At 42.8% G+C, this 24,904-nt stretch overlaps 1 protein-coding gene across 1 annotated transcript; it reads right to left on the bottom strand.

Moving 5' to 3' along the window:
* Nucleotides 1-330: 330 nt before the first annotated feature.
* Nucleotides 331-23,517, bottom strand: LOC134288469 (alanine--tRNA ligase, mitochondrial-like). Its single transcript, XM_062853436.1, has 5 exons — nt 22,834-23,517; nt 22,421-22,772; nt 22,223-22,362; nt 20,948-22,100; nt 331-1,949 (listed from the first exon to the last, which is right to left on the bottom strand). The coding sequence occupies exons 1-5, from the start codon at nt 23,373-23,375 to the stop codon at nt 1,104-1,106; spliced, it is 3,033 nt and encodes a 1,010-aa protein (XP_062709420.1). The 5' UTR covers nt 23,376-23,517; the 3' UTR covers nt 331-1,103.
* Nucleotides 23,518-24,904: the final 1,387 nt, after the last annotated feature.

Consider the following 24,904-nt stretch of genomic DNA (forward strand, 5'->3'; position numbering starts at 1 on the left):
AAAAACTCTTCCAATAGGAATTCTCCCTGAATTCTATTAAGGATTTCTCTAGAATTCTGGGAAAGATCACTCCAGTTTTCTGACATGGATTCTCTCAGAATCTTTAGAGGAATTCCTCAGATTCCCGAGATGGATTCGCCCGCAATCCTGTGATGGATTCCCTCGGAATCCTGAGAGAAGTTTTTCCTCGGGATTCTCCCAGAATGCTTAGACGGATGTCCCCAGCCAGAACTCCCTGACGGATTCTTCCAGAATCCTGAAAGGAATTCTCCTAGAATCCTGAGAGAAATTCTCAGCCTATCTTGATACATGGGAAATTCATAGGTATAGGTAGTTTTTAGGTAACAATAGTAGCGGTTGGATTTTGGTATATAAGCGGGGTGAATGCGATGACTTCTTCAGTGGATAACTGACACTGAGGAAGATTACAAGTGGTAGTCGAAATACGCGTATCTGTCAAAGGATAAGCAACATAGGGCGGAATTAAAAGGTACGAAACTGATTACACTCATTCGAAGAGGGTATTCTGCTTAAAGATCCATGGGGAGGCAATAATCGATTATGCGTGTCAAATGAACTTAAATTTCTTGAAAATGAAGGGGTGGAAGGGGGATGCAGTATATTGTCGTTTACCCTACATAATACATAGTGCAAATTTAACAAAATTACTTACTTGATATTGATGATTGCCTCAGGTCCTCCCTTGTCAACTGCAAACCAGCCATCGTGCTCGTAGGCTGCCATGGCGTCACCGACTTCTTCCTGGTTCCAGTGAACCAGGCTTGACAATAACCATCTCTTTTTGTCACTGCTCGTGTTTCGTGAGAAATCACCAGACATATTTTCTTCTCTACCGCCGAGTATTTTTCCCAACACCTTACGTACGTTCGAAGACACCTAATGCTTTCTGATTCGATTTGTTTCAAAGTCTAAGACATATGTTCATATAGCGCAACCGGAAAGATCTACTACACGTGTAGGCACATTCAACTGAAATTTCTTTCATAGTAAACCGTCACGCATTCGCTTTCTTAGAAAATTAAGTATCTTCCACTTTCGGAACTATAAACCTAGTTAACAGATAGCCTACGGCATGCAACTTATCACTTCATATTTACTCTGGCGAAATCGGACGACTCCTTGAGTGCCCGTTCGAGCAACGATTCAAACTGTAACGTTTTTACCTTCCTGCTCTTCATATTGCAAACTTCCGCCGGATTCTGGCCCTTCGGAGCGGCCACACCGGATTTGAACACCGCGCCCACCGTTCTGAGCCATTTCTGCGCATCGAAGTGTTCGTTGACACAGGACGGCGGTACGGTGGCTCGGGCTTTGACCTGATCATCGGTAATGCTCATCACCAGGATGGGGCGATCCGGAAAGTAGCGGGTGGCCTTACTCAACTGAACTTCGTCTAGAATGATGGAACTCTCCAGAAAATGCACGATGAATGGGTTCGAAGCGAGGGGATATTCTTGCTGTAGGTTTTTCATCTCGATATCGATCAGCTCGCGCAGCGATTCTCGGGTGTGATCCTTCAACCGTCTGTAAAGCTCGTTGATCACATCCAGGCAGCGCTGTCGAACGGCATACGGCAGGTTGATGTTGTTCTCGGAACCGACTAGAAGCACATTCTTCAACCGCTGCATACGGGCATCGATGTTGCTCATGTCCTTGGATAACTGCTGATCCATGTCGTGCTTTAGCTGGCCGACATCGTTTTGGATTTGGGCTCCCAGCTGGTGGGCTTTGATGGCAGCTTGACCGGCAATGGCAAAGAAAGTGTAACAGCCGGATTTGTTTTGGGTCACGTTGGTGATGCAAAAGTCCTGCAGTTCTCCCGTGGATTGAGCGTGGGTGCCGCAGCAGAACTCGGTTGAGGTAGATTGGCCTATTTCTACCAAGCGGAGATCCTTTTCTGGGTACACCTCGCCGGGGATTATTGTGACCTTTGGAAGATAAAAATAGAAAGAAATGTATGAAGAAACAACATATTTATCATGATTTAAGTTTCTAGGGGTCTAAAAGCTCTTCAGCATTTCTTTTCTCCGAAGACTGTTAAAGAATCTTTTCGTTAAAGAATTATCCATAATCTTCCGGATGATACTCTATCATCGTATAACGGTTTCGTTGTGTACAGGCCCGGATTAAGGATTGTGGGGGCCCGGGGCCCGAGCGAATGTGGAGGCCCTTCTGAGATATGATCAAACATATTTTTCCTTATTTATTTTTGAACAGTAGGGGTAGGCGGGGCATTATGGACTCCCGGGGCAGAATGGACACCCTCAATAATTTGAAATATGCGAACTTTTTTGAACTTTTAATGAATGGATAATATAGTCCATTTGTCTAAAACAGGGGTTTTCAGGCCTTTTGCCTCGCGGTGCACTTTTTGGTACTTAAATGCGGCACCCAGTCAACATTTTCCAAAAAAAAAAATCATGAAATTCAATGGATATTTTGGAAAAAGTTTGTCAAAAACACTGGTTTGACACCTTCTTCTTTGAGACTTTACGTTCCCACTGGTACATACTTGGCCTTCCTTTCTTCAACAACAGTTGTTCATTGAAGGGTGAGTGTTTTTTTTTTTTTTTTTTATAGAATGAGAAAATCTGCAACAGATAGGGTAAATCGGGGTAATTTGGCCACCTTAAGCAAAAGTCGATTGAAGATGCAGAAAACAACGTTGAATCTCTCGTACATCGTATGGTCAGAATGTATGTGATAATATTATACTAGTTGCATAAAAATATCATAGACTAATCGTGTTTAAATGCCAAAAAAATGATTTTTGAAAAAGGTGTTGTTTTTGGGTCGATTTTGAACCGTCGGGGTAATATGAGCACCCTATTTTCAATGAAGAATTTATATTGCCTAATGCAATTCAAACTTAATATGCTTCGCTTGATGTTGAATCATATAGTATCAACTTGAAGTGTACAGAAAACAAACTAATTTGAAAGTTATCTAAGGTATTTAAACAAGAGAAGTCTTATGAGGTGTTTTTGTTCAGCCCTCGTCGGGGTAATTTGGCCAACAATTTTAAATTTTATTTTTCTAATTTACTATGAGACTAAATTACTTCGTTCTGATGTTTCAATCGCTTCAATATCAGGCCAGTATTGGAACTCCTAGATGGATTTTCAAAAATTACTAGATTTTAGGTGATTTTCCAGCGGTGCTCAAATTGCCCCATTGGCCAAATTACCCCGACTACCCCTACCCAAGAGGTGGTTCCTCGGGTGATGTGGGGATCGACCCACTAAAAACTCATTCTCTCGCTTCCTTACCTTCGCGGTACGCCCGTTAGGGATGACTTCGAGAAGGGGGGGGGACCGTACATGAGTACACTCTAATAGTAAGCGTTCCACCAGCTACCGCCTTAAGTTGTTCACTCTCCCCTGGAGGCTCGGGTCCTGGCTAGTACTTAGACTACCCGTTGAACTCAAGCTCCTGGATGGGGAAGGGGGGCCAACTCAACTAGCTGTTGTTCGGCTCGCCATTTACTCTGTAGTTCAAGTACGATTCGAGAAACCGTGGAAGTAACGGAGTCCCACTTGTCCGCCCTCATACACATCCTTTCAACAATGTTGTCAGGCGTGATATCTCTACCACATACCTCCTGCATACTCGACCTTTGCTCCACGAAACGTGGACATTCAAAGAGCACATGCTCCGCGGTCTCGTCGCAGTCTGCACACTCCGGACATGCGGGGGAGCCTGCGTGTCCGAATCTGTGCAGATACCACCTAAAGCACCCATGGCCTGACAGAAATTGAGTCAAGTGAAAATTCACCTCACCATGGGGCCTGCTCGTCCACTTGGACACGCTCGGTATGAGCCTGTGTGTCCATCTACCCTTGCTGGAGGAATCCCATTCGCTCTGCCACTTCAGCATAGACGAGGTTCTGGCGATACGCCTCGCGCCTCTTATGCCGCGTCGCTCGAAGCATTCTTCATCCTCTGCCACCACTAAAGCTATGGGCATCATGCCCGCTAGCACACATACCGCGTCCTTTGAGACCGTGCGGTATGCGCTCACCACCCTAAGGCACATCAGCCTGTGGGTACTCTCAAGTCGCTTCACGTTTCGATTAACCACTAGCGCCTTCGACCATGCAGCGGCGCCATACCGTAGTATGGAGACCGCTACTGCCGCGAGCAGCTTACGCTTACTCGAGACTATTGCCGAGCTGTTTGACATTATCTTTGACAATGCCATTATCGCCATGCTTGCCCTTTTGCAGGCATATTCTACGTGGCTTCCGAATTTCAGCTTATCGTCGATCATGACCCCCAATTGCTTCAGTGAGCGCTTAGAGTTGATCGTGCATCCACCTGTGGTGACCACTGCCTGCTGTTCAGACTTGCGGTTGTTTACCACCACCACCTCCGTTTTGTTGTGCGCGAGTGCCAAATGTCTCGACCTCATCCAATCCTCCACTATGCCAATTGCGTGAGTTGCTGTCAGTTCCACTTCCTCTATCGACTCGCCGTATACCACGAGGGTAATATCATCGGCGAAGCCGACCAGCTTTACGCCCGGTGGAAGTTTGAGCCTCAATACGCCATCATACGCCGCGTTCCACAGTACCGGGCCCAAGATGGACCCCTGCGGTACCCCTGCGGTGATTTTGTAGTTCCTCTCGCCTTCCTCGGTGTCATAGATTAGCACTCTATTCTGGAAGTAGCTCTCCAATATCCGGCATAGGCTAACCGGGACTCCTAGGTGGTGTATTGCGCACTCAATGGCGGTCCAGCTGACGCTGTTGAACGCATTCTTAAGTCCAGCGTTACGACCGCGCAATAGCGGATTCCTGTTCGCTTCTTTTGGAGCGCTATTTCGGCCGTTCTGGTTACAGCCCTAATAGCGTCCACCGTCGATCGACCCTTCCGGAAGCCGAACTGGTTATCCGAGAGACCAGTCATCGGGTTTCTCGGTATAGACCATCAGCCTCGACAGAATGATCCGTTCCAACAGTTTTCCGGCGGTGTCCAGCAGGTAGATAGGTCTGTATGCCGACGGGTCGCCAGGTGGCTTCCCGGGTTTGGGCAGCATAACCAATCTTTGCCTTTTCCACCTCTCCGAAAATTCGCCTCTGTCTAGGCACATCTGCATAGCCATTCTGAACATGTCAGGCTTAGCCTCGATGGCCGTCTTGATGGCTAATGTCGGGATACCGTCCGGACCCGGAGCCTTGTTCAACTTAAGCGACTTCGCTATTGCAATGAGTTCGTCGTTCGTCACCGGGGCTACCTCGCTATGGCCGGTTTGGCTATAGGGAACGGGGGCCCATGGTCTTGTATCGTGGCGCGGGAACAGCGTTTCCACGATCTTCTGCAGCATCTCTGGGGAGCGTTCTGGGGGTGCTGACGCGCCCTTCGTTTTGGCCATGACTACTCTGTAGGCATCACCCCATGGGGTCGTGTTGGCTGCCTGGCAGAGATTTTCGAAGCACGCCCGCTTACGAGTCTTAATCTCTTTATTCAGTGCCAGTTTAGCCGCCCTGTAGGCCTCGCTTCGTTCAACTCTATCCTCATCGATACGAGCCCTTTGCATCCTCCTTCTAGCTCTCAAACAGGATGCGCGGAGTTCTGCGATTTCTGGACACCACCAGTACACCGGTTTGCGTCCATTTCTGGGTAGGGATCGCCTTGGCATAGCGGCGTCACATGCACGGCTTAGGGTTCCGACAAGATCATCGCTGGATAGATCGTCGGTGTTACTCTCCATAAACAATCGGACAAATGCCGGCTTATCGAATCGCGAGGTCAGCCATCCCCGATGACGGTCGATGACCTTCGGCTGTGGCCGTCTTCCTCCGTGTTCTACTCTGTATCGAATCGCCAGATGGTCACTATGCGTGTATCCATCGTCGACCCTCCAGTCCGAGCTAGGGTTTAGTCCCGGGCTCCAGAAGGTTACATCAATGATGGACTCTGCACCATTCCTACTGAAGGTTTTTTTGTCGCCTACGTTCGCGACATCCACGTTTAGTCTAGCCATAGCTTCGAGTAAGGCCCAACCTCTCGCGTTAGTCAAGCGGCTACCCCACTCAATCGCCCAGGCGTTGAAGTCTCCACCGATGACCACGGGACTCAATCCCACCATTGCGCTTGTTAACGATTCCAGCATAGACGAGAACTGGTCTATCGTCCACCTGGGAGGGGCATAACAACTGCAGTAGAATACCCCGTTGATCTTCGCTATTGCGAAGCCCTCGTGCGACGTGGAAACTATTTCCTGGACCGGAAAACGACCGGTTGTACAGATCGCCGCTAGCTTGGCCTTATCCGCTACCCAGTTTCCGTTATCGGGAGGGATGCGGTATGGGTCCGATAGTAGTGCGATGTCTGTACTTGACTCCGAGACTGACTGCCATAGCAACTGTTGTGCGGCTTCACAGTGGTTCAGGTTTAGTTGTGTAACCTGCATTATCTTTTGGAACTTCGACCTCCTCGCGTGCCTGGACATTTAGGCCCGCCCGTCGTGTGGCCCTTGTTCGCCGTGCAAATCAGGCATTTTGGTGCAGAGTTGCACTCCCTGGCGATATGGCCTTCTACTCCACACTTCCTGCAGAGCTTACTCCGGTCTGGGCCTTTGCATGTCCAGGACTTATGCCCTTGCTCAAAGCACTTGAAGCACGCCACTGGCAGCTCGTATATGCTGAGCGGGCACACTGACCAAGCTACCTTGATCTTCCCGACTGAAATCGCCTTATTCGCATCCCCTACGGGGAGTTTGAACGCGGCAATCTGCGTGCCAGCCGGACCCTTACGCAGGCGGATCGATGCACTTGGTACATCTATGAAGGGTGAGTGTAGAATTAGCTAATGTTGAAATACACAATAATAAAAAAAAATGAAAGGCTTCCTTTGCCTGTCATTGCATGAATTTGTATATTTTTTTTATTCTTCAATCACTTAACCCGTTGAACCCCAGGTAAAAAATAAAAGTTCAAAAAATTGTCAACAGCCCATTTCTTAACAGAATTTAACCAAATTTTGAACACAAACTCGCACAACACTAAAGTTTTGGAAATATATGGGATCAACATTTTCTTGGACTTCTGGACGGAGTAAGGCCGGTGGGTCACTGGGTCAAGTCGGGTAAAAAAAAGGCCAAGTACAATTTACACCCCGATAACTTTCTTCTTAACGAAGTATTTCAATGGGAGTTTGCACATTCCGCTGCCTAATGATAGTTGATGTTGCTACAGGTTCGAATTTGAGATTTTCCGATAGGTTTCTTTTGAGTTCTTGGGATATTCAACATGTTTGAACCATCCAAGTCTACATTTGCGTTTGTTGTTCTCAAATGAAATTAAACACGAGATATTATTCCCTTATTGACCCCATAGGTAATCGGAGAGATCTATAGAACATGTGTTGTCCTTGTAGTACTGTTAATATTTCCTGAATATCTCGATGGATTGTCCGAATCCGTCCTTACAAAACATAAACACTCGAAATAATCACCGAAGATTGTTTTCAACGATTTTTATCGCTCTTATTTGCACCAATACTTGAACATCTGTATAATGTTTGTGATATCAACGAACTGTAGAAATTTTGGACGATCTGATTGAAGTCATGCCTTGACTACAGAGAACCGTAGATGGACTACAATTAGACCTATTTGCAAGCGGAAAACAACGATTAGCTCCAGAAACCAATACTACATCGAACAGAAGTAAGCAAAGGCTCGACTAGATTCCTGAGTACCCAGGATGGCCTGGCTGAAGTCAGGCCTTGAGTTAATTGAGCTGTAGATCAACTGTAATCACATGTTTTACCTATGTAGAACCTCTGTTCACTACATAAACTCATATTCGATCATGTGTCAATAAAAAGGTCCCACACAACTATTCCTAGGAAAATGTGATGACCCAAGCGAAGTCATGCCTTGACTGCAGAGAACCATAGATGGACAATAATGAGAGTTATTTGCACGCGGAAAACAATGGTTAGCTCCAGAAACCAATACTGCATCGAACAGGAGTAAGTAAATTCCTCGACTAGATTCCTGAGTACCCGGGATGGCCTGGCAAAAGTCAGGCCTTGAGTTCATTGAGCTGTAGATGAAATCTAATCACATTTTTTACCTGTGTGGGATGTCAGTGGACTTCATAAACTCATATTCCACCATGTGTCAGGGAAAAGGTCTTGCACAACTATTCCTAGGAAAATATGATGACCTAAGCGAAGTCATGCCTAGACTTCAGAGAGCCATAGACGGACAATCATGAAAGTTTTTTGCACGCGGAAATCAGTGCATTGTTGCAATGGTTAGCTCCAGAAACCAATACTACATCGGCCTGGCAAAAGTCAGGCCTTGAGTTCATTGAGCTGTAGATGAAATCTAATCACATTTTTTACCCGTGTGGGAGGTCTGTGGATTTCATAAACTCATATTCGATCATGTGTTAATAAAAAGGTCTCTCAAAACTATTTCTAGGGAAATTTGATAAACTAAGCCAGTGATTCCCAAAGTGGGCGAAATCGCCCCCTTGGGGGCGAAATCGATATCAAAGGGGGCGAAAATTTTAAAATTAGAAATTGGGGGGCGAAAAATCCAACAAGGGGGCGATTTTCCAAAAAAAAACATTTCATCTAGAGTGATTTTGGGTATTTTTTGACAGTTTCGGTCTCTTCGTCAAGATGTGTTGTTGTCATTAGAATTGGCTGAAGCTTGTCGACTAAATCAGTCCGTTTGGAAAAGTTTTGATGCAAATTTGGGATTTATCAAAAAATAAAAAAAAAAGTTCCCCTTTAAGGGGTTTTAACCATGTATTTTCAGAAAGATTCGTTTTGAAAACCTAATCTTAACTCAAGTGCAACTATTTCAGAAAATCATGAGCTTTTTCTGAGTCATCAGCCATTTTGTTTTTCTCAGAATTCAAATAGATTGTGTTTGATTAGGGGCGCTCTTTCACTGGGATTTAAATCTCTATGATAACGGGACCTTTTTATCGCAATCTATTTCTTGCACCTCTGGGATAACAAAACAGGAACTGTACAGAAATCGATGCTTCATTGCCTCTCAATGACAATGGAGTAGTACGACATGCACTAAATACTAAGGATACGGGTAATGCCACAAAAGATCTAAATACTGGTCGCAGTGGCTCACCCGAACAGAAAAAAAAACACATCCTTATTTTTTTAGACGATGAGCAACATTTATCTCTTTTGTTATAAACCACCATTTGACTGCTGAAATCTTTCAATAATTTTTTCCATGTTAGATCCAATGTACCGGTTTTCACTCCGAATCACAACATTTCACATAGCTAAAACACATGATTACATTTCATCAACAGCTCCAAGGCCTGACTTCATCCCGAGTACTCAGGAAACTAGTCGAGGAATTTATTTACTCCTGTTCGATGTAGTTTCTGGAGCTAACCATTTTTTTCCGCGTGCAAAAAACTCTCATGATTGTCCGTCTATGATTCTCTGAAGTCAAGGCAGTACTTCGCTTAGATCATCACATTTTCCCAGGAATAGTTGAGCAAGTCCTTTTCCCTGACACATGATGGAATATGAGTTTATGAAGTCCACAGACATCCCACACAGGTAAAAAATGTGATTAGATTTCATCTACAGCTCAATGAACTCAAGGCCTGACTTTTGCCAGGCCATCCCGGGTACTCAGGAATCTAGTCGAGGAATTTACTTACTCCTGTTCGATGCAGTATTGGTTCCTGGAGCTAACCATTGTTTTCCACGTGCAAATAACTCTCATTGTTGTCCATCTATGGTTCTCTGCAGTCAAGGCATGACTTCGCTTGGGTCATCACATTTTCCTAGGAATAGTTGTGTGGGACCTTTTTATTGACATATGATCGAATATGAGTTTATGCAGTGAACAGAGGTTCTACATAGATAAAGCATGTGATTACAGTTGATCTACAGCTCAATGAACTCAAGGCCTGACTTCAGCCAGGCCATCCTGGGTACTCAGGAATCTAGTCGAGGCTTTTGCTTACTCCTGTTCGATGTAGTATTGGTTTCTGGAGCTAATCGTTGTTTTCCACATGCAAATAGGTATAATTATAGTCCATCTACGGTTCTCTGTAGTCAAGGCATGACTTCAATCAGATCGTCCAAAATTTCTACAGTTCGTTGATATCACAAACATTATACAGATGTTCAAGTATTGGTGCAAATAAGAGCGATAAAAATCGTTGAAAACAATCCTTGGTGATTATTTTGAGTGTTCATGTTTTGTAAGGAGGGATTCGGACAATCCTTCGAGATATTTAGGAAATATTAACAGTTCTACAAGGACAACACATGTTCTATAGATGTCTCCGATTACCTATGGGGTCAATAAGGGAATAATATCTCGTGTTTAATTTCATTTGAAAACAACAAACGCAAATGTAGACTTGGATGGTTCAAAAATGATGAATACCCCAAGAACTCAAAAGAAACCTGTCGGAAAATCTCAAATTCGAACCTGTAGCAACATCAACTATCATTAGTAAACGGAATGTGCAAACTCCCATTAAAATACTTCGTTAAGAAGAAAGTTATGGGGTTGCAAATCGTACTTGGCATTTTTTTCGCCCGACTTGACCCAGTGACCCACCGGCCTTACTCCGTCCAGAAGTCCAAGAAAATTTTGATCCCATATATTTCCAAAACTATAGTGTTGTGCGAGTTTGTGTTCAAAATTTGGTTAAATTCTGTTAAGAAATGGGCTGTTGGCGATTTTTTGAACTTTTATTTTTTACCTGGGGTTCAACGGGTTAAAAGGATACATGTATCAAAAAACTAAACTTTTTTGACATATTGCTAGGTAAAGTTGGCAAAAACCTTAGGGTATCCATATTGCCCCGCCTACCCCTACTTGAGCAATATTAAAAATATGCTAATGTTAGCAATCAAAAAAGGTTTCCTCTAGGGATTTCTCTAGGTGTTGCTCCAGGTATTCCTCTAGCGATTCCGTCAGTAATTCCTCTAGGCATTCCTTCTGAAATTCCTTCAGGTATTCCGGCAGGAGTTTTTCCAGAGATTCCTTCAGAAATTAGTTCAGGGATTCCTCCAGGAATTTGTCCAGGCATTTCTGCAGGAATTACTTCAGGCATTCCTTCAGGGACTCTTCCATGACTTCCGCCAAGGATTCCTCCAGGAATTCCTCTATACGTACCTTTAAAAATTCCTCAAAAGATTTCTGGAGGGATTCCTCTATGGATATCCCTAGGAATTCCTACAGGAACTCTCACAAGAATTCCTTCAAGGATTTCAAAGATTCTTCTATGGATTGCTTCGGGGTTCTTCCAAGGATTGCTCCAGGTATTCCTATATTGATTCCTTCAGATATTCCTCTCGGCAGCTTTTCAGAAATTTATTCAAGGGTGCCTTCTGAAGTTTCAGAAATATTTTTATCATTAGATGCAACCAAGAATTTCTCCAGAGATACCTCCAGGTTTAACTTGAAGATTTTTTAGAATTACTTCAAAGATTTTTAGAGGTTTTTTAGCGATTTGTATTGGAATTCTTCAAGATAATTTGAGAGACATGCATACAGGAGCCAGAAAATTCCTTAGGAAGTCATCAAGGAATTCCTTCATAATTTTCCCAAAGAAATTCTTTAGGAGTTCATCCATGAATTTGTTCAGGAATCCTTCCATGTATTCCTCGAAGAATTCCTCCATGCATTGCTACAGGAATTCCTCCAATTTTTTTTTCTAATGATTCCTCCTGGAATTCCTCCAGGGATTTCTCCTGGGATTTCTGTAAGGATTCCTCCAGGCATTCCTTCAGGAAAATCTTCAGGCATTCGTTCAGGTATTTCTCAAGGCATTCCTCCTTCAAAGTTTTCTCTAGGGATTCCTGGAGCAATTTTTTCAGGGGTCGCTCAACGAATTTATCCAAGAACTCATCCAGGAATGTTTCCTTCAGGAATTCCTCTAGGGATTTCTCTAGGTATTCCTCCAGGTATTCCTCTAGCGATTCCTTCAGTAATTCCTCTAGGCATTCCTTCTGAAAGTCCTACAGTTATTCCAGCAGGAGTTTTTCCAGTGATTCCTCCAGAAATCTCTTTATGCATTCCTCCAGGAATTCGTCCAAGGATTTCTCTAGGTATTACTTTCACCAAGGATTCCTACAGGAATTCTTCTATACATATCTCCAGGAATTCCTCAAGGGATTTCTGAAGGGATTCGTCTAGGAATATCCGAAGCAATTCCTCTAGGAATATCCGAAGGAATTCCTCCAGGAACTCTTACAAGAATTACTTCAAGGATTTCAAGGATTTTTCTAGGGATTGCTTCGGGATTTTTCCAAGGATTGCTCCAGGTATTCTTCTAGTGATTCCTTCAGATTCCTCTCGAGAGCTTTTCAGAAATTTATTCAATGGTTGATTGATTGATTGATTTGTCTTTATTAAAGAGATATTCAATGGTGCCTTCTGAAATTTCAGAAATCTTTTGACGTAGGACTACGTCTCTCTTTTCTATACCGGGTGTCATTCTAAATTTTCAGAAATCGGCCGCGTTACGTTTAAAGTGGAGATTTTGAGCGTTAATAACTCAGTCATTTCTTGTTGAATCTTCAAAATTTTGGCACCAATCGATTGCAAATCTTTACACCAATTATGTCCAATAATAATATTTGCTGTTTTTCAATAACAAACTATTGAAAAATTGGGAAAAGTGAACCCATGTTTATTCCAGCCAATCACGATCGAGCACATTTTGGATGCTCCCGTCGAATATAAAAGCTACTGCTTCTTCGCATCTTCCCTCATTTGTCTTTGTCGTCTCGAGGTGAACGCATCGAACGAGAGCTGCCCACTTTCTTCGTTTTCGCTCATTCTTCTTTGGCAGCCGTGTCGGCTCGGTATCGATGGTTGTCGGCAAGGGTGTGTTGCACATTCACCTTCTAACCGTCTAACGCGGCAGACCAGGGAAGTGTTTCGAAAATTGGATTGATCGACGGTGGTGGCAGAGGCAGCAGCAAAATCCACAGAAAGACCCGCCGTGACGGACGAATTTGCGAGTTGCGTCGCTTTTCTTTCCTCGAGGCCTCGATTTGGATTGAGTGACAGCGGCGCATTGCTGATAGCATCAGGATTCGCATCCACGGCAGCAAGCGGCGGGCCAATTTTCGACGGCGTTCAGCATTCAACAAGGAATAAACCAACACGCATTGCGTGGCATGATGAATTCATGTCATTTTCTGTTCAAAATCGTTCAATATTTAAACGGTTCTTTTCAGGACCATCGAAAATTATTCCTCAAGAGCGATTCCAAGCAACAGCATCAAAATTAAGGAAATTTTTTAATTCATGATTTTCTATTGAACTGAAACTTTGCACAGTTTTTAAGTTCCATCTAAATCGCCATTTTCCGATATCAAATTTTTATTTTGAATCACGACTAACTTTTCAAAAGGGTGTATGTGAAAATGGTTCAAAAATATTCAAAAATCTGCACAGCCAAAATGGTTCGTTCGATTGCTATGAATTTTTCAGCAAAGTTAGATAACTAAATGGTGATTCGTAAGAAAATATACACTGTGAAAAAAAATCTTTTTTAACATTAAAAAATATCATTTTAGTCACAAAAACTCAAATATCTCAAAACCCTACCTTTTTACCAACGTAATTTTTTCAGGGAAGATGGTCCATTGTATTAGCAATCTACCATAAAAAATTGGCGATGGTAAACTAATAAACAAAAAAGTTATAAGATTTCAAACATTTCACAATTCTCACATTTGGTAAATATTTTTTTCTGTGTAAATTATTTCGGTCAGAAATCGCAGTTTGATGCTGATTTTATTGTTCAGCAAAGTTAGAAAACTAAATGGTGATTCCTTAGAAAATATACACTGTGAAAAAAAAATCTTTTTTAACATTAAAAATATCATTTTTGTCACAAAAACTCAAATATCTCAAAGCCCTATCTTTTTACCAACGTATTTTTTTCAGGGAAAACGGTCCATTGTATTAGGTAGATTACCATAAAAATTTGGTGATGATAAACTAATAAACAAAAAAGTTATGACAATTCAAACATTTCACAATTTTCACATTAAGTAATAATTTTTTTAGTGTAAATTATTTCGGGCGGAAATCGCAGTTTGATGCTGATTTTATTGTTAATGGCCTTGCGTGAGTAAAACAAGCTGTTTTTATTATGTATTATGTATATTATATGTACAGTAATGTTCCGATTTTATCACGCCCTCCGTGCATTAGTCGTTTATTCATTAGTTTGCTGTTACATTTGAGGACAAGTGTTTTCCCTCTCTTTCAAGATGAATGTTGAAAGCGTGTTTTGCAACGTTAAACATATTGAAATGGGTGTAGATGTTGAAGTATATTTCAAAGCATTTTTGAAAAGGGGCGTGATTAAATTGTTTAAACAGATGTCACTGATGGTACGGTGGCATGACTCTCTGCACTTAGCACTTCTGGCAATTTCTCAGTTGTTGTCGTTTTCGAACTTCCAGCGCCCTGCTTTACCGATGATATACAGATGGCTCATTTGTCAAAGTATAGACGGCAGGACGTGCCAGTCTCTTTCAGTTTATCTATGGTGCTTTCGGTGAGATTTCGTAACTCTTTTGAACATTTTTTTTCATCAAACGGTCTACAAGAGAGCGTTGAGTTGAAGACCTTTGAGAAAGCGACTGTTCATGTTGTTCGTTAGATTATAATAAACAAAATCACTTATTAGTTTTAACTGACTAGTTTGGTTTTGTTTGCTTGGCTGAAGAAAAAATTTACTATAAAATTTTTAATATCCATAGCGGTAGTATTTTTTTGCTTTTTCGTGAGCATTGTCATGGTATGTATACAGACAAACAAACGTAACCCTGACGAAATTTTCATTGACCACGCCTTTAACGTTCATTTTGAATCTTGGTTGTGGCTTTCATAGCCAGAAGAGTGCCCATCGTTTTACACTAGCGCCTTCTGATGACGATATTGCACAACGCAGTGTTTCGTGAAACATCATTTCCACCAGGTGGTGGTAGTGTGAACTGGGCGATGGATTTTCACGAAAATTGTTCTAGGCGTTTCGTCTGTTTGTCTGTGGTATGTACCTCTCATGCATTTGTTGTTGTTGAAGTTACTCGCATTGTTCCGATCATATAATCTGTTCCCTAAAAGGTATTTTTTTTTTTGCAGATCAACGCGTATATATAAAAATTTTAATATGCAGCTCTCGTCCTAAAAATAAGATTAATTCCATTTTTCTTATGATCATCAGCTTTTCAACACTATCAAGGGATTTTTTCACCAGTCAGGTACAATAAAAAGTATGACACTCTCAATATTTTTGATCACAACACTGGTCGCGTCTAAGTCTGAAATAGATACGGTTTGTGTTCCATCAGTAATCTCACGCTCCCAATTTCATCCTATTCAAAAACAAGCGATTACGGCACCGATTGATTCCGTTCTTTTTGTTTTCATGCGTGCTCACTTCTAACAAAAAATACAAAAATAAGAAACAAAACAAACAGTGCTTCATTCCTTTGTTTTTCGTAGGATGAAAATGGGAGCCACATGCTTAATAAGGGAACCAATACCCTACTATAGTAATTATGAATTATCAAAAAAAAATATCATGAAAACAACTTGTTTAACTCAGGCGGTAGCCTTTACAATAAAATCAGCATCAAAATATAATTCTCGAAATAATTTACACAGAAAAAATTTTTTTTTTGTTTCTAAATGTAAAAATTGTGAAATGTTTGAAATGTCATAACTTTTTTGTTTATCAGTTTACCATCACCAAAATTTTACGGTAGATAGCTGATATAATGGGTCATTATCCCTAAAAAAATGACGTTGGTAAAAAGATAGGGTTTTGAGATATTTGAGTTTTTGTGACAAAGATCATATTTTTTTAGAGTAAAAAAAGAATTTTTTTACAGTGTAAATTTTCTAAGGAATCATCATTTAGTTATCTAACTTTGCTGAAAAATTCATAACAATCGAACAATCCGTTTTTGCTGAACAGCTTTTAGAATATTTTTGAACTATTTTCGCATACACCCTTTTGAAAAGTTAGTCGTGAGTGAATATGAAGGTTTGATATCGAAAAATGGCGATTTAGATGAAATTGAAAAACTGTGCAAAGTTTCAGATATTTTTGAAATGGTCGCTCAGGATCGACTGACATGACTCCTTGGAATTCCTCTCAAGAGTTGTGAATCAGATAATTATTTCATTCCATCGAACAGGAAAAGTGTGGTGTGACCGAAAAGTGAAAGATTGAATGCTTGATGGCCCCGCAACAATGATGATGCCGGCCACCATTGGTTCCATCCGGAATTTAGCAACGCTTTATCCTATCCGGACCATTTTTAGTGGAACATTGTTTAATTATAGCATTTTCGAGTTAAAATGATCTGAATCTTCCAATATTTTGGTTACTTTATTCGTTACATGACACTTTTCTCATTTCTCGGTTGATAAATCGTTTCAAGCGTCTGGTGCATGTGGGGCGGGGCATGTAAACGAAATAAACTGGAAGCCAGCCAAATGGGAGGAGCTTCATCTGCTAATCTAGGGGTATAAAAGCTGTACCCTCTGATTTCTTTCGTCATTTTCGTTGGATCAGTCAAGGTGGTTGGTGTCACCTCCAGCCCGGCAGCAACACACACGAACACAGCGACGACTCTGCTCGGCCAGGAATTTCATCCACGGCAGCAAGCTGCCGGTTAGTGTTCAAAGGCATTCAGAATTCAACGCGGCGTAAACTAACATGGCAGGATCACATCAAAATCGTCCATAATAAAAACGGTCCTTTTCAGGACCACAGAAAGTCTTTCCTACAGAGTTATGAAAAGTGAAAGACAGTTCCGCTTCTCAGCAAAAGTGAAGCCGACCATTAATTTTATCCATAGCAGCAAACAGTGGGTCAGTTTTCGGTGGCCCAGCATTCATCGCGCAGAAACCCAACACGCATTGCGTGGAATGGTGAATTCATGTAATTTTCTCCAGATTCCAGGCCTAATATCATCGATCGGGGAAAGCGTGGTGCAACAAAAAAGTGAAATATTGAATGATTGATGGCTCAGCAACAATGATAAAGCCGGCCACTAATGATTCCACCTGGAATTCCACAACGCATTTTCCAAATAAGACCACTTCCTGCAAATTCACTTATTTCTCTCATCATTTGACAAAAGTAAACAAATTTTGATTGTTGTATCATTAAAGGGGCTGAAGGACTATCTGTTTCATGAATTTTTGACAACTATTTTTCAACGACTATTGAAAAAGTTGACTGATTTTGAGTTGTGCCCTTACTGCGGAAAATTGGTGAAAATGTCCAAATCTCGCGTTTCACATCGAATTTTGGAACGGGTCTTTGTGAGATGAAATTTTACATAGTTTTTCATCATTTGCCATCAAAATCTCAAAAATGATCAATTTTGAGTTGTGCCCCTATTGCAGGAAACCGACGATTTCATTTCTGGGATGATTAATGGTTTGAAGCGTCTGGGTGCATGCGGGCGGGGCATGCAAACAAAATAAACTGGAAAGGCAGCCAAATGAGAGGAGCTTCATCTGCTAATCTAGGGGTATAAAAGCTTTGTCCTTGGTTTTCTTTCGTCATTTTCGTTGGATCAGTCAAGGAGGTTGGTGGCGCCTCCAGTACGACAGCAGCACACACCAACCCAGCGACGGCTCGGCTCGGCTGGAAATCGACGGCTTCCAGCATTCAGCATGGAGAAAATCAACACGCATTGCGTGGCGTGGTGAATTCATCAAAATCGTCCATAATATAAACGGTCCTTTTCAGGACCAAATAAAATCTTTCCAAAAGAGTTATGAGTTTGACCGGCAGTGGACTTTGGCAACGCATTATCATATCCGGACCATTTTGCGTGAAAAGTTTTTCAATTCTAACATTTTTCAAATTAAAATGATCTAAATCATCTAATATTTTGGTTACATTATCCGTTCAATGGAAATTTTCTCATTTCTCGGTTGATTAATCGTTTGATGCGTCTGGAGCATGAGGGGCGGGTCATGCAAACGAAATTAACTGGAAAGCCAGCCGAATGGGAGGAGCTTCATATGTTAATCTTGGGGTATAAAAGCTGTGCCCTCTGTTTTCTGTCTTCATTTTCGTAGGATCGGCCAAGGAGGTAGGATGTCATCTCCAGCAAGCAGCCGCATATCGACTGCGATGACTCTCGGCTGATAGCACCAGGAATCTCATCCACGGCAGCAAGCGGCGGGCCAGTTTTCATCGACGCCTAGTATTGAGCGCGGAGGAATCCAACACGCATTGCGTGGCATGATGAATCCATCAAATTCGTCCATTATTCAAACGGTCCTTTTCAGGACCATCGAAAGTGATTCCTCAAGAGTTAATTGGAGAAATTTCCACCCTCGATCGAGAAAGGTGTACTTCGTTGCCAGCAAGAGTGAAGCCGGTCATTAATCTCATCCACGGCAGCAAGCGTCGGGGCAGTTTCAGGTGGCGTCCATCATTCAGCACTGAGAAAACCAACACGCCTTGCGTGGCATGGTGAATTCATGCCACTTCCTTCCTAAAATCGTCAATTAATCAAACGGTCCTTTACAGGACCACCAAAAATTATTCCTCAAGAGTTGTGAATTAGATAATTTCATTCCATCGAACAAGAAAAGTGTGGTGCAACCATCAACTATTTTGATTACCTCAGCCGTTCAATGAAAATTTTCTCATTTCTTGGTTGATTAATCGTTTGAAGCGTCTGGAGCATGCGGGACGGGTCATGCAAACGAAATTAACTGCAAAGCCAGCCAAATGGGAGGAGCTTCATCTGCTAATCTAGGGGTATAAAAGCAGTGTTCTCTGTTTTCTTTCGTCATTTTCGTTGGTTCAGTCAAGAAGGTTGGAGGTGGATGTCACCTCCAGCAAGACAGCAGCACACCAACTCAGCGACTACTCTCGGCTATCGTGCTAATGATAGCACCAGGAATCGCATCCATGGCAGCGGAGCGGTGGGCCAATTTTCGACGGCGTCCAGCATTCTCCGCAGAGAAAACCAACACGCAATACGTGGCATGGTGAATGCATCATAATCGTCCATTATTCAAACCGGTTCTTTTCAGGACCATCGAAAATGAATCCTCAAGAGTTAATTACATAATTTCCAACATCGATCGAGATGTAGTGCAACCAAAAAGCAAAAGACAGAGCATCGTTGCCAGCAATAGTGAAACTGGTCATTTTATTCTAATCCACGATCGCAATATGATGTTTGGGAAGCTATGGCTTAACGCCTTTCAATATTATAATCATTTTATCCTTTCGATGAAAATTCTTTCAAACAACGGTTGAACATTTATCTTCAAAATGAAATAATGCTCAACCCCCAAGTGATGGCCAACCACGCGAGTTACGGAAGGTTTAACTAATTAACATCCTATGAATGCGTTCAGTGAAATGAATCATAACAACTTTAATCAACACATCACTCCGCCGATTTTAATTTTGCCAGTATACATTGTATAGGCCTTTTATGTGATAAATCCGTTAGGCATTTATTTACGAAGGTCGGACAACAATGACCCGAAAAATCAGCTGATGTAAGACTTCAAATGAAAGGGCCCATTTTAATATATAAAAATCAGAACTTCATTCCAGCCTTTGTCCTACGTCAACATTGCGGTTATGTCTCAGACATTACCCAATCCTAGTTTTTATCATTAGATGTACCTAAGAATTTGCTTAGAGATACCTCCAGGAAAACCTGAAGATTTTTTGGAATTACTTCAAGGATTTCTAGAGAAATTTCTCTAGTGGTTTGAAATGTTTAAGATAAGTTTAGAGGGATGCATACACTGCCGGTGAAAGCATAATTGTCCCATGTGCATTTTCGGCAATATTGAGATTTTGTAGCCCATGACCATGTATCATGGTGTACTATCATATAGGGAAATAAAAATTGGAAGTCTGTTCTGAAAATTGTTGAAAAAATGCAAGGCCGATTTGTAACATTCTAAAACGTGGACGCATAAGCGTCACGTTTCATTGGAAATCCTATGGAACTATAAAATCGCTCTAAAACAAAAATGAGTGCTCAAATTCAATATAGGTTTATGTTTGGACACGATTCAGCACTTATAGTTGAGACAATTTACTTTTTCGAACTTTGGACGCGATTTTCTCGATTGTCTGTTTTTGCACATGGGACATTTATGCGTCCACCGGCAGTACAGGAGCCAATAAATTCTTTAGGAGTTCATCCATGAATTCCTTCAAGAATACCCTCTGCAGCGTCTGCAAAGATTGGCCACCGCTACCAGCACCACGCTGGTTTTTGTAGAATAGGCGCGTGATTTTTCAACGTACCTATTGTACAACAACAACAGCGTGACTGCTGAAGGATTAAATAATGCTTTTAGAATATAATGTTATTACATTAAATTTCATCGTGTTGCATTTAAGCGCTGTTTGCAGTTCAGATCACAGTACGCAGTTGCGAAGAAATGACAGTTCAAATGGCAGTCACCGTGGAAAGTTTCTGCCAGGAATCGGTCAAGAAGTTTCTTGAGCGATTCCTTTCAAACACCAAACTAGGCTTTAGTTATGGAAGCTAGAAGGTATACATTTGCTGAAGGTGCTCGCCCCCTCCGCTGATCAAAAAGCTGGCTACGCCCTTGGATGAGTGTAGTAACGATTGTTTTGTTGACAAGCACACATGCTCGAGATATAACATGCGTGTTTGCCATTTCATATTTACTGAAAGCGACACCAAGTTCTTAATGAAACCAAGATAGAAGTTTTCAGAGTGGTTGTTCAACTATTATTGCATCCGTATACGCTGCGACACGCATGAAGTTACTCTGTGCCCGAAAAAGTCTGAAAAATTAACATAACGAAAAGATCCTGGGCAACCGTGAATTGAACCCTGAACACCCCAAGTATGGTCTTACAGAACTCGCAAGGGAACCGCCCAAAACAATCCTTACCTTGTCCAAATCAACGTCGCTGGCATTGCAGACGCGCACCCTCACCGGCTCGTTCCGCATGATACACTGCCGGATCTGTTGTTCCACAGCATCGACCTCATCGGGTCCAATCCTGGCACCGCACACTGCCAGCTCCAGCTTAAGTCCTTTGTCTCCTACGAAGCTGGATCGCTGGCACATCGGCACGGCAAGGACATTCCGTGTCGCAGCATTCAACAGATGCGTCGCCGTATGATGCAGGATGTTAGAGCTTCGCACGATCGGATCGACCGTTAGAATGACTTCGTCACCAACGGCCAAGTTCTGCGCGGCTCTTCTATTCAAGGAATGTATGACGAATCCTTGATGTTCACCGACGACCTTCACCTGGAACTGAGTTGATGGATCGGAGGCTAGGACTAGGCTTCCTCGATCACTCTGCTGGCCACCGGATTCGAAATAGAAATTGCTCTTCTCGGTAATCACGTGACAAAGAGTGTTGTCCTCTGCGTTGTCCGCCGTCACAATTGAGGTAATCTTGGTTTTCAACTTGGGAATTTCATATAAATGCTTGTCTGCGTTGTACACATAGTTGTACTTGTATTCGTTTCGAGTTGGACAGTGTTGCGCTTGGTTGAAGCCTTGACTAAACCCTTGGGAAGCGTTCAGACTTTCTTGTAAGCGAGTAGCTAGTTCGAGTTTTGCTCCTTCTTTGATACGTTTCGAATAGGCACCGTAGCCTTCAATATCTAGTTCTAGCTGTTCAAATTCACCAATTTTGACTAGCAAATCTACATCTAATCCGTATGTGTCATACATTTTGTGGATCGTTTCTCCATCTAACCGTCGCAGGCCTTGTTTCGCTTTCAGCCTTTTGATCTCTCTCAATGCATATGGCAATCCGGGATGATCGGTTACTTCCGCCTCATCGAAGTAGGTGTATTCCTTGAGTAAAGCCCGCGAATCGGAAGACAAATCGGCGCAAAGCTGACGATAGGACTGCTCTTCGTGTTGGATGATCTGCAGTGTCTGCTGCTGCTTTTTGTGCATTTCGGGATAGGTTTCTCCCAAGGCATCGACAACAACTGGGATCAGTTCTTGCAGTAGCGATGGAGAGGAGAATATCCGCTCGGATAGGGACAGCGATCGTCTCAGAATCCGTCGCAATTTGTGGCTGGAATATGGAATTTGTAAATTATTTTTTACCAATCAACAGAGCATGTCACTCACAGCACACCGGAGTGTGGGTTTTGGTACACTGAATTCAAGAGTTTACTTAATGAAATTTTTACTCACTTTTGCGAAGGGAACATCCCATCCGATAAACAAGCAGTTATCATTCTGGAATGATCGGCAACGATTCGATATGCAGTGTCCAACTGGCATCGTGGATCTGTTGAGTCGAATATACCTTGATAACTGTTCTTTTTCGACACCTGAAATAGATTTTAAAGTTATACATAATCTAGTGAAAAAAGAAAGTTTAATGCAAACCTTTTGTATGCGATCAATTATAGGCACGAACAAATCCGTATCGTAATTGCTGTTCTTCTGCTGCAGATGGGCTACCAATCGCTCCAAGCCCAGCCCAGTGTCGACGTGTCTTTGAGGTAGATCACTAATTCGACCGTCTTCTAAGCTACGATTGTACTGGATGAACACTATATTCCACACTTCGGTCAAATCTGGTACACCGGCATTCACCAGATGCTTCCTGCCAGCGGTATCCGCAAACCGATCGGAATGATCGATGTGAATTTCCGTGCAGGGTCCGCACGGGCCTGAGTTACCCATTTCCCAGAAGTTGTCGCGTGCTCCGAATGGGATAATCCGTTCCGGAGGAATCCTGTAAGAGGTAAGGTTGTTTTATTTTTGTTCTTAGTTTATTAACATTGTACCATACTCACCCTAACCCGGCCCAAACGTCCCTACACTCCAGATCAGCAGGCAATCCCATTGTTTTATCGCCTCCAAAGTAGCTCACGTACAACCGTCTCCGGTCAATCCCATACACCTCGGTCAGAAGCCGCCAGGCCATTTCGCAAGCCTCCCGCTTGAAGTAATCTCCAAACGACCAATTGCCCAACATCTCAAAAAACGTATGATGGTACCCATCGCTTCCGACCACGCTTACATCGTTGTGCTTCCCGCCAACCCGGATGCACTTCTGAGAGTTGACCGCTCTGGGACAAGGCGATTCCGCCGTCCCTAGGAACACATTCTTGAACTGATTCATACCGGCGTTGACGAAGGCGATCGTCGGATCACTGAACGGTACCACCGAGCTGGATCGCACAAAACGGTGCCCATTTTCGCCGACGAAGTAATCGACAAACTGCTTCCGTATCCGACTGGAGCTCCACTGGTGGTGGTTGCTGCCGTACGAACGCGTCGCGTACCGGTTCAAAGTGCTGATTCGTTTCGGTGCACGCAGGAAAGGAAAGAACATGCTCACGGGTGGATTTTTGGAGTATTATCTGTGCAAATTTGACTCGTAATTTTACGTGCAAAATTGTAGCGATAAAGAAAAACCGGTCACGCAAGATGAATGTTTACATTATCGTCGTGCGTGAAATTTGACGTTTTTCATCGCGCGATGCACCCGATGCATTGCGAGCAGCTGTTTTTACTAGGGGTGCCCAATGTTCTTGTGCCGCTAAACTTTCGATATTTTTTTTTAGTATTTGAACCAACGCATCCAAACTTTTGGACGTTAAATATTGTCGTCGCGGTTGAAACCCGAAGGTTCCCGACACCCGACCAGGGATGGGCCTTTTCATTTGACGTCTTAAATCAGCTGATTGTTCGGGCGTTTGACAGTTCTTCTATGAAGATGACACGTTCTTGTTAGCAGCTGTTGTTCAAGCTTTGTAAACAAATGCATGCACGGATCTGTCACATGAAAAGGCCTATTGGCGGCATGCACCGTGCGGTGCGAAAAAAGCTAGGAAAAAAGCGTGTGTTTCACACAATCGCAAGTGCTCGTCTCCCGTTTTGCCTAGGGGCAGGACAGATCTAACGAGAGAAAATCTGTGTTCGAAATGTTGCTCAGAATTCCTCGCAGATCCTCAGAATTTCTCTCATTTATGCAAAAGTGTGATCTGGCACCAATGTCAAACTGCAAAGTGTTGCGTGTGCTGAATGAAAATTGCAGTTTTAGGGATGTCTTTCAACAAGTTTCGTCGATCATCGACAGAAAGAGTTACTCAGAAATTCTCAGAGTTGCTCTCGTTTGCACAGTGTCTTGCCCCTAGCGTTTTGCCGAGAGACATGAGACGTATGAGTGAGAGCTTTCGTAATTGTGCGAGAGACAATCGCAGCACTAGCTCTACGGCGCAGGGAGTAATGCGCGGTGCTAGGGACTGTGCTTGTCTCCAAACAGAAAAAATCAATTAATAAATTAATTGAAGAGTTTGTGTTTTCGGCAAAGTTGTTAAGCTTGTCAAGGGCTGACAAGTGATGGGTCGTTTAATTCGAAATTTTTCCAATCATGCGTAGTATCAAGCCAAGTGCAAAGCACGGAGACAAGCACCGAGAGAGTGCATACGACAGCGCGTGAGAGACAGGAGAGCTCCAGCGCGCGGCAAAATAAGCGAGCAACACACAACCGATTGCGCGTACTCGTCTCCTTCTAGTTTGTTGTGCTGTCTCGTAGCAGAGTGTGCGGCACGCAAAGATTTTTGAGTCGCACCCTATCCCTGCCCGACAATGGAATTTTCTCAAAATCCATAGGGAACGTTCAAAAATTACGTCCAACATTTGGGGGAGGGGGGGGGTCTAGAAAAGTGTGACAGTACGTGTATTGGGTATAGGGAAATTGCGTGACAGAGGGGGGAGGGGGGGTCTAGAAATCCCGGAAAACGATGGACGTAATTTTTGAATCTTCCCATACGTGAAACCTAACGTCGGACGTAGTGCGCTGGACAGCGGACCTGGTCCCCTACACTCAGAATAAATAACATATCAATTCTAAAAGTT

Source organism: Aedes albopictus, chromosome 2 (genome assembly GCF_035046485.1).
Source record: "Aedes albopictus strain Foshan chromosome 2, AalbF5, whole genome shotgun sequence".
Taxonomy (NCBI): Eukaryota; Metazoa; Arthropoda; class Insecta; order Diptera; family Culicidae; genus Aedes; species Aedes albopictus.

Coding starts and splice junctions, on each gene's coding strand:
- LOC134288469 (XM_062853436.1), bottom strand. CDS start 23,375: ATGTTCTTTCCTTTCCTGCGTGCACCGAAACGAATCAGCACTTTGAAC. Junction 22,101..22,222: donor GGGATGTTCCCTTCGCAAAA/GTGAGTAAAAAT, acceptor TCCATATTCCAG/CCACAAATTGCGACGGATTC. Junction 1,950..20,947: donor GCGACGTTGATTTGGACAAG/GTAAGGATTGTT, acceptor TATCTTCCAAAG/GTCACAATAATCCCCGGCGA.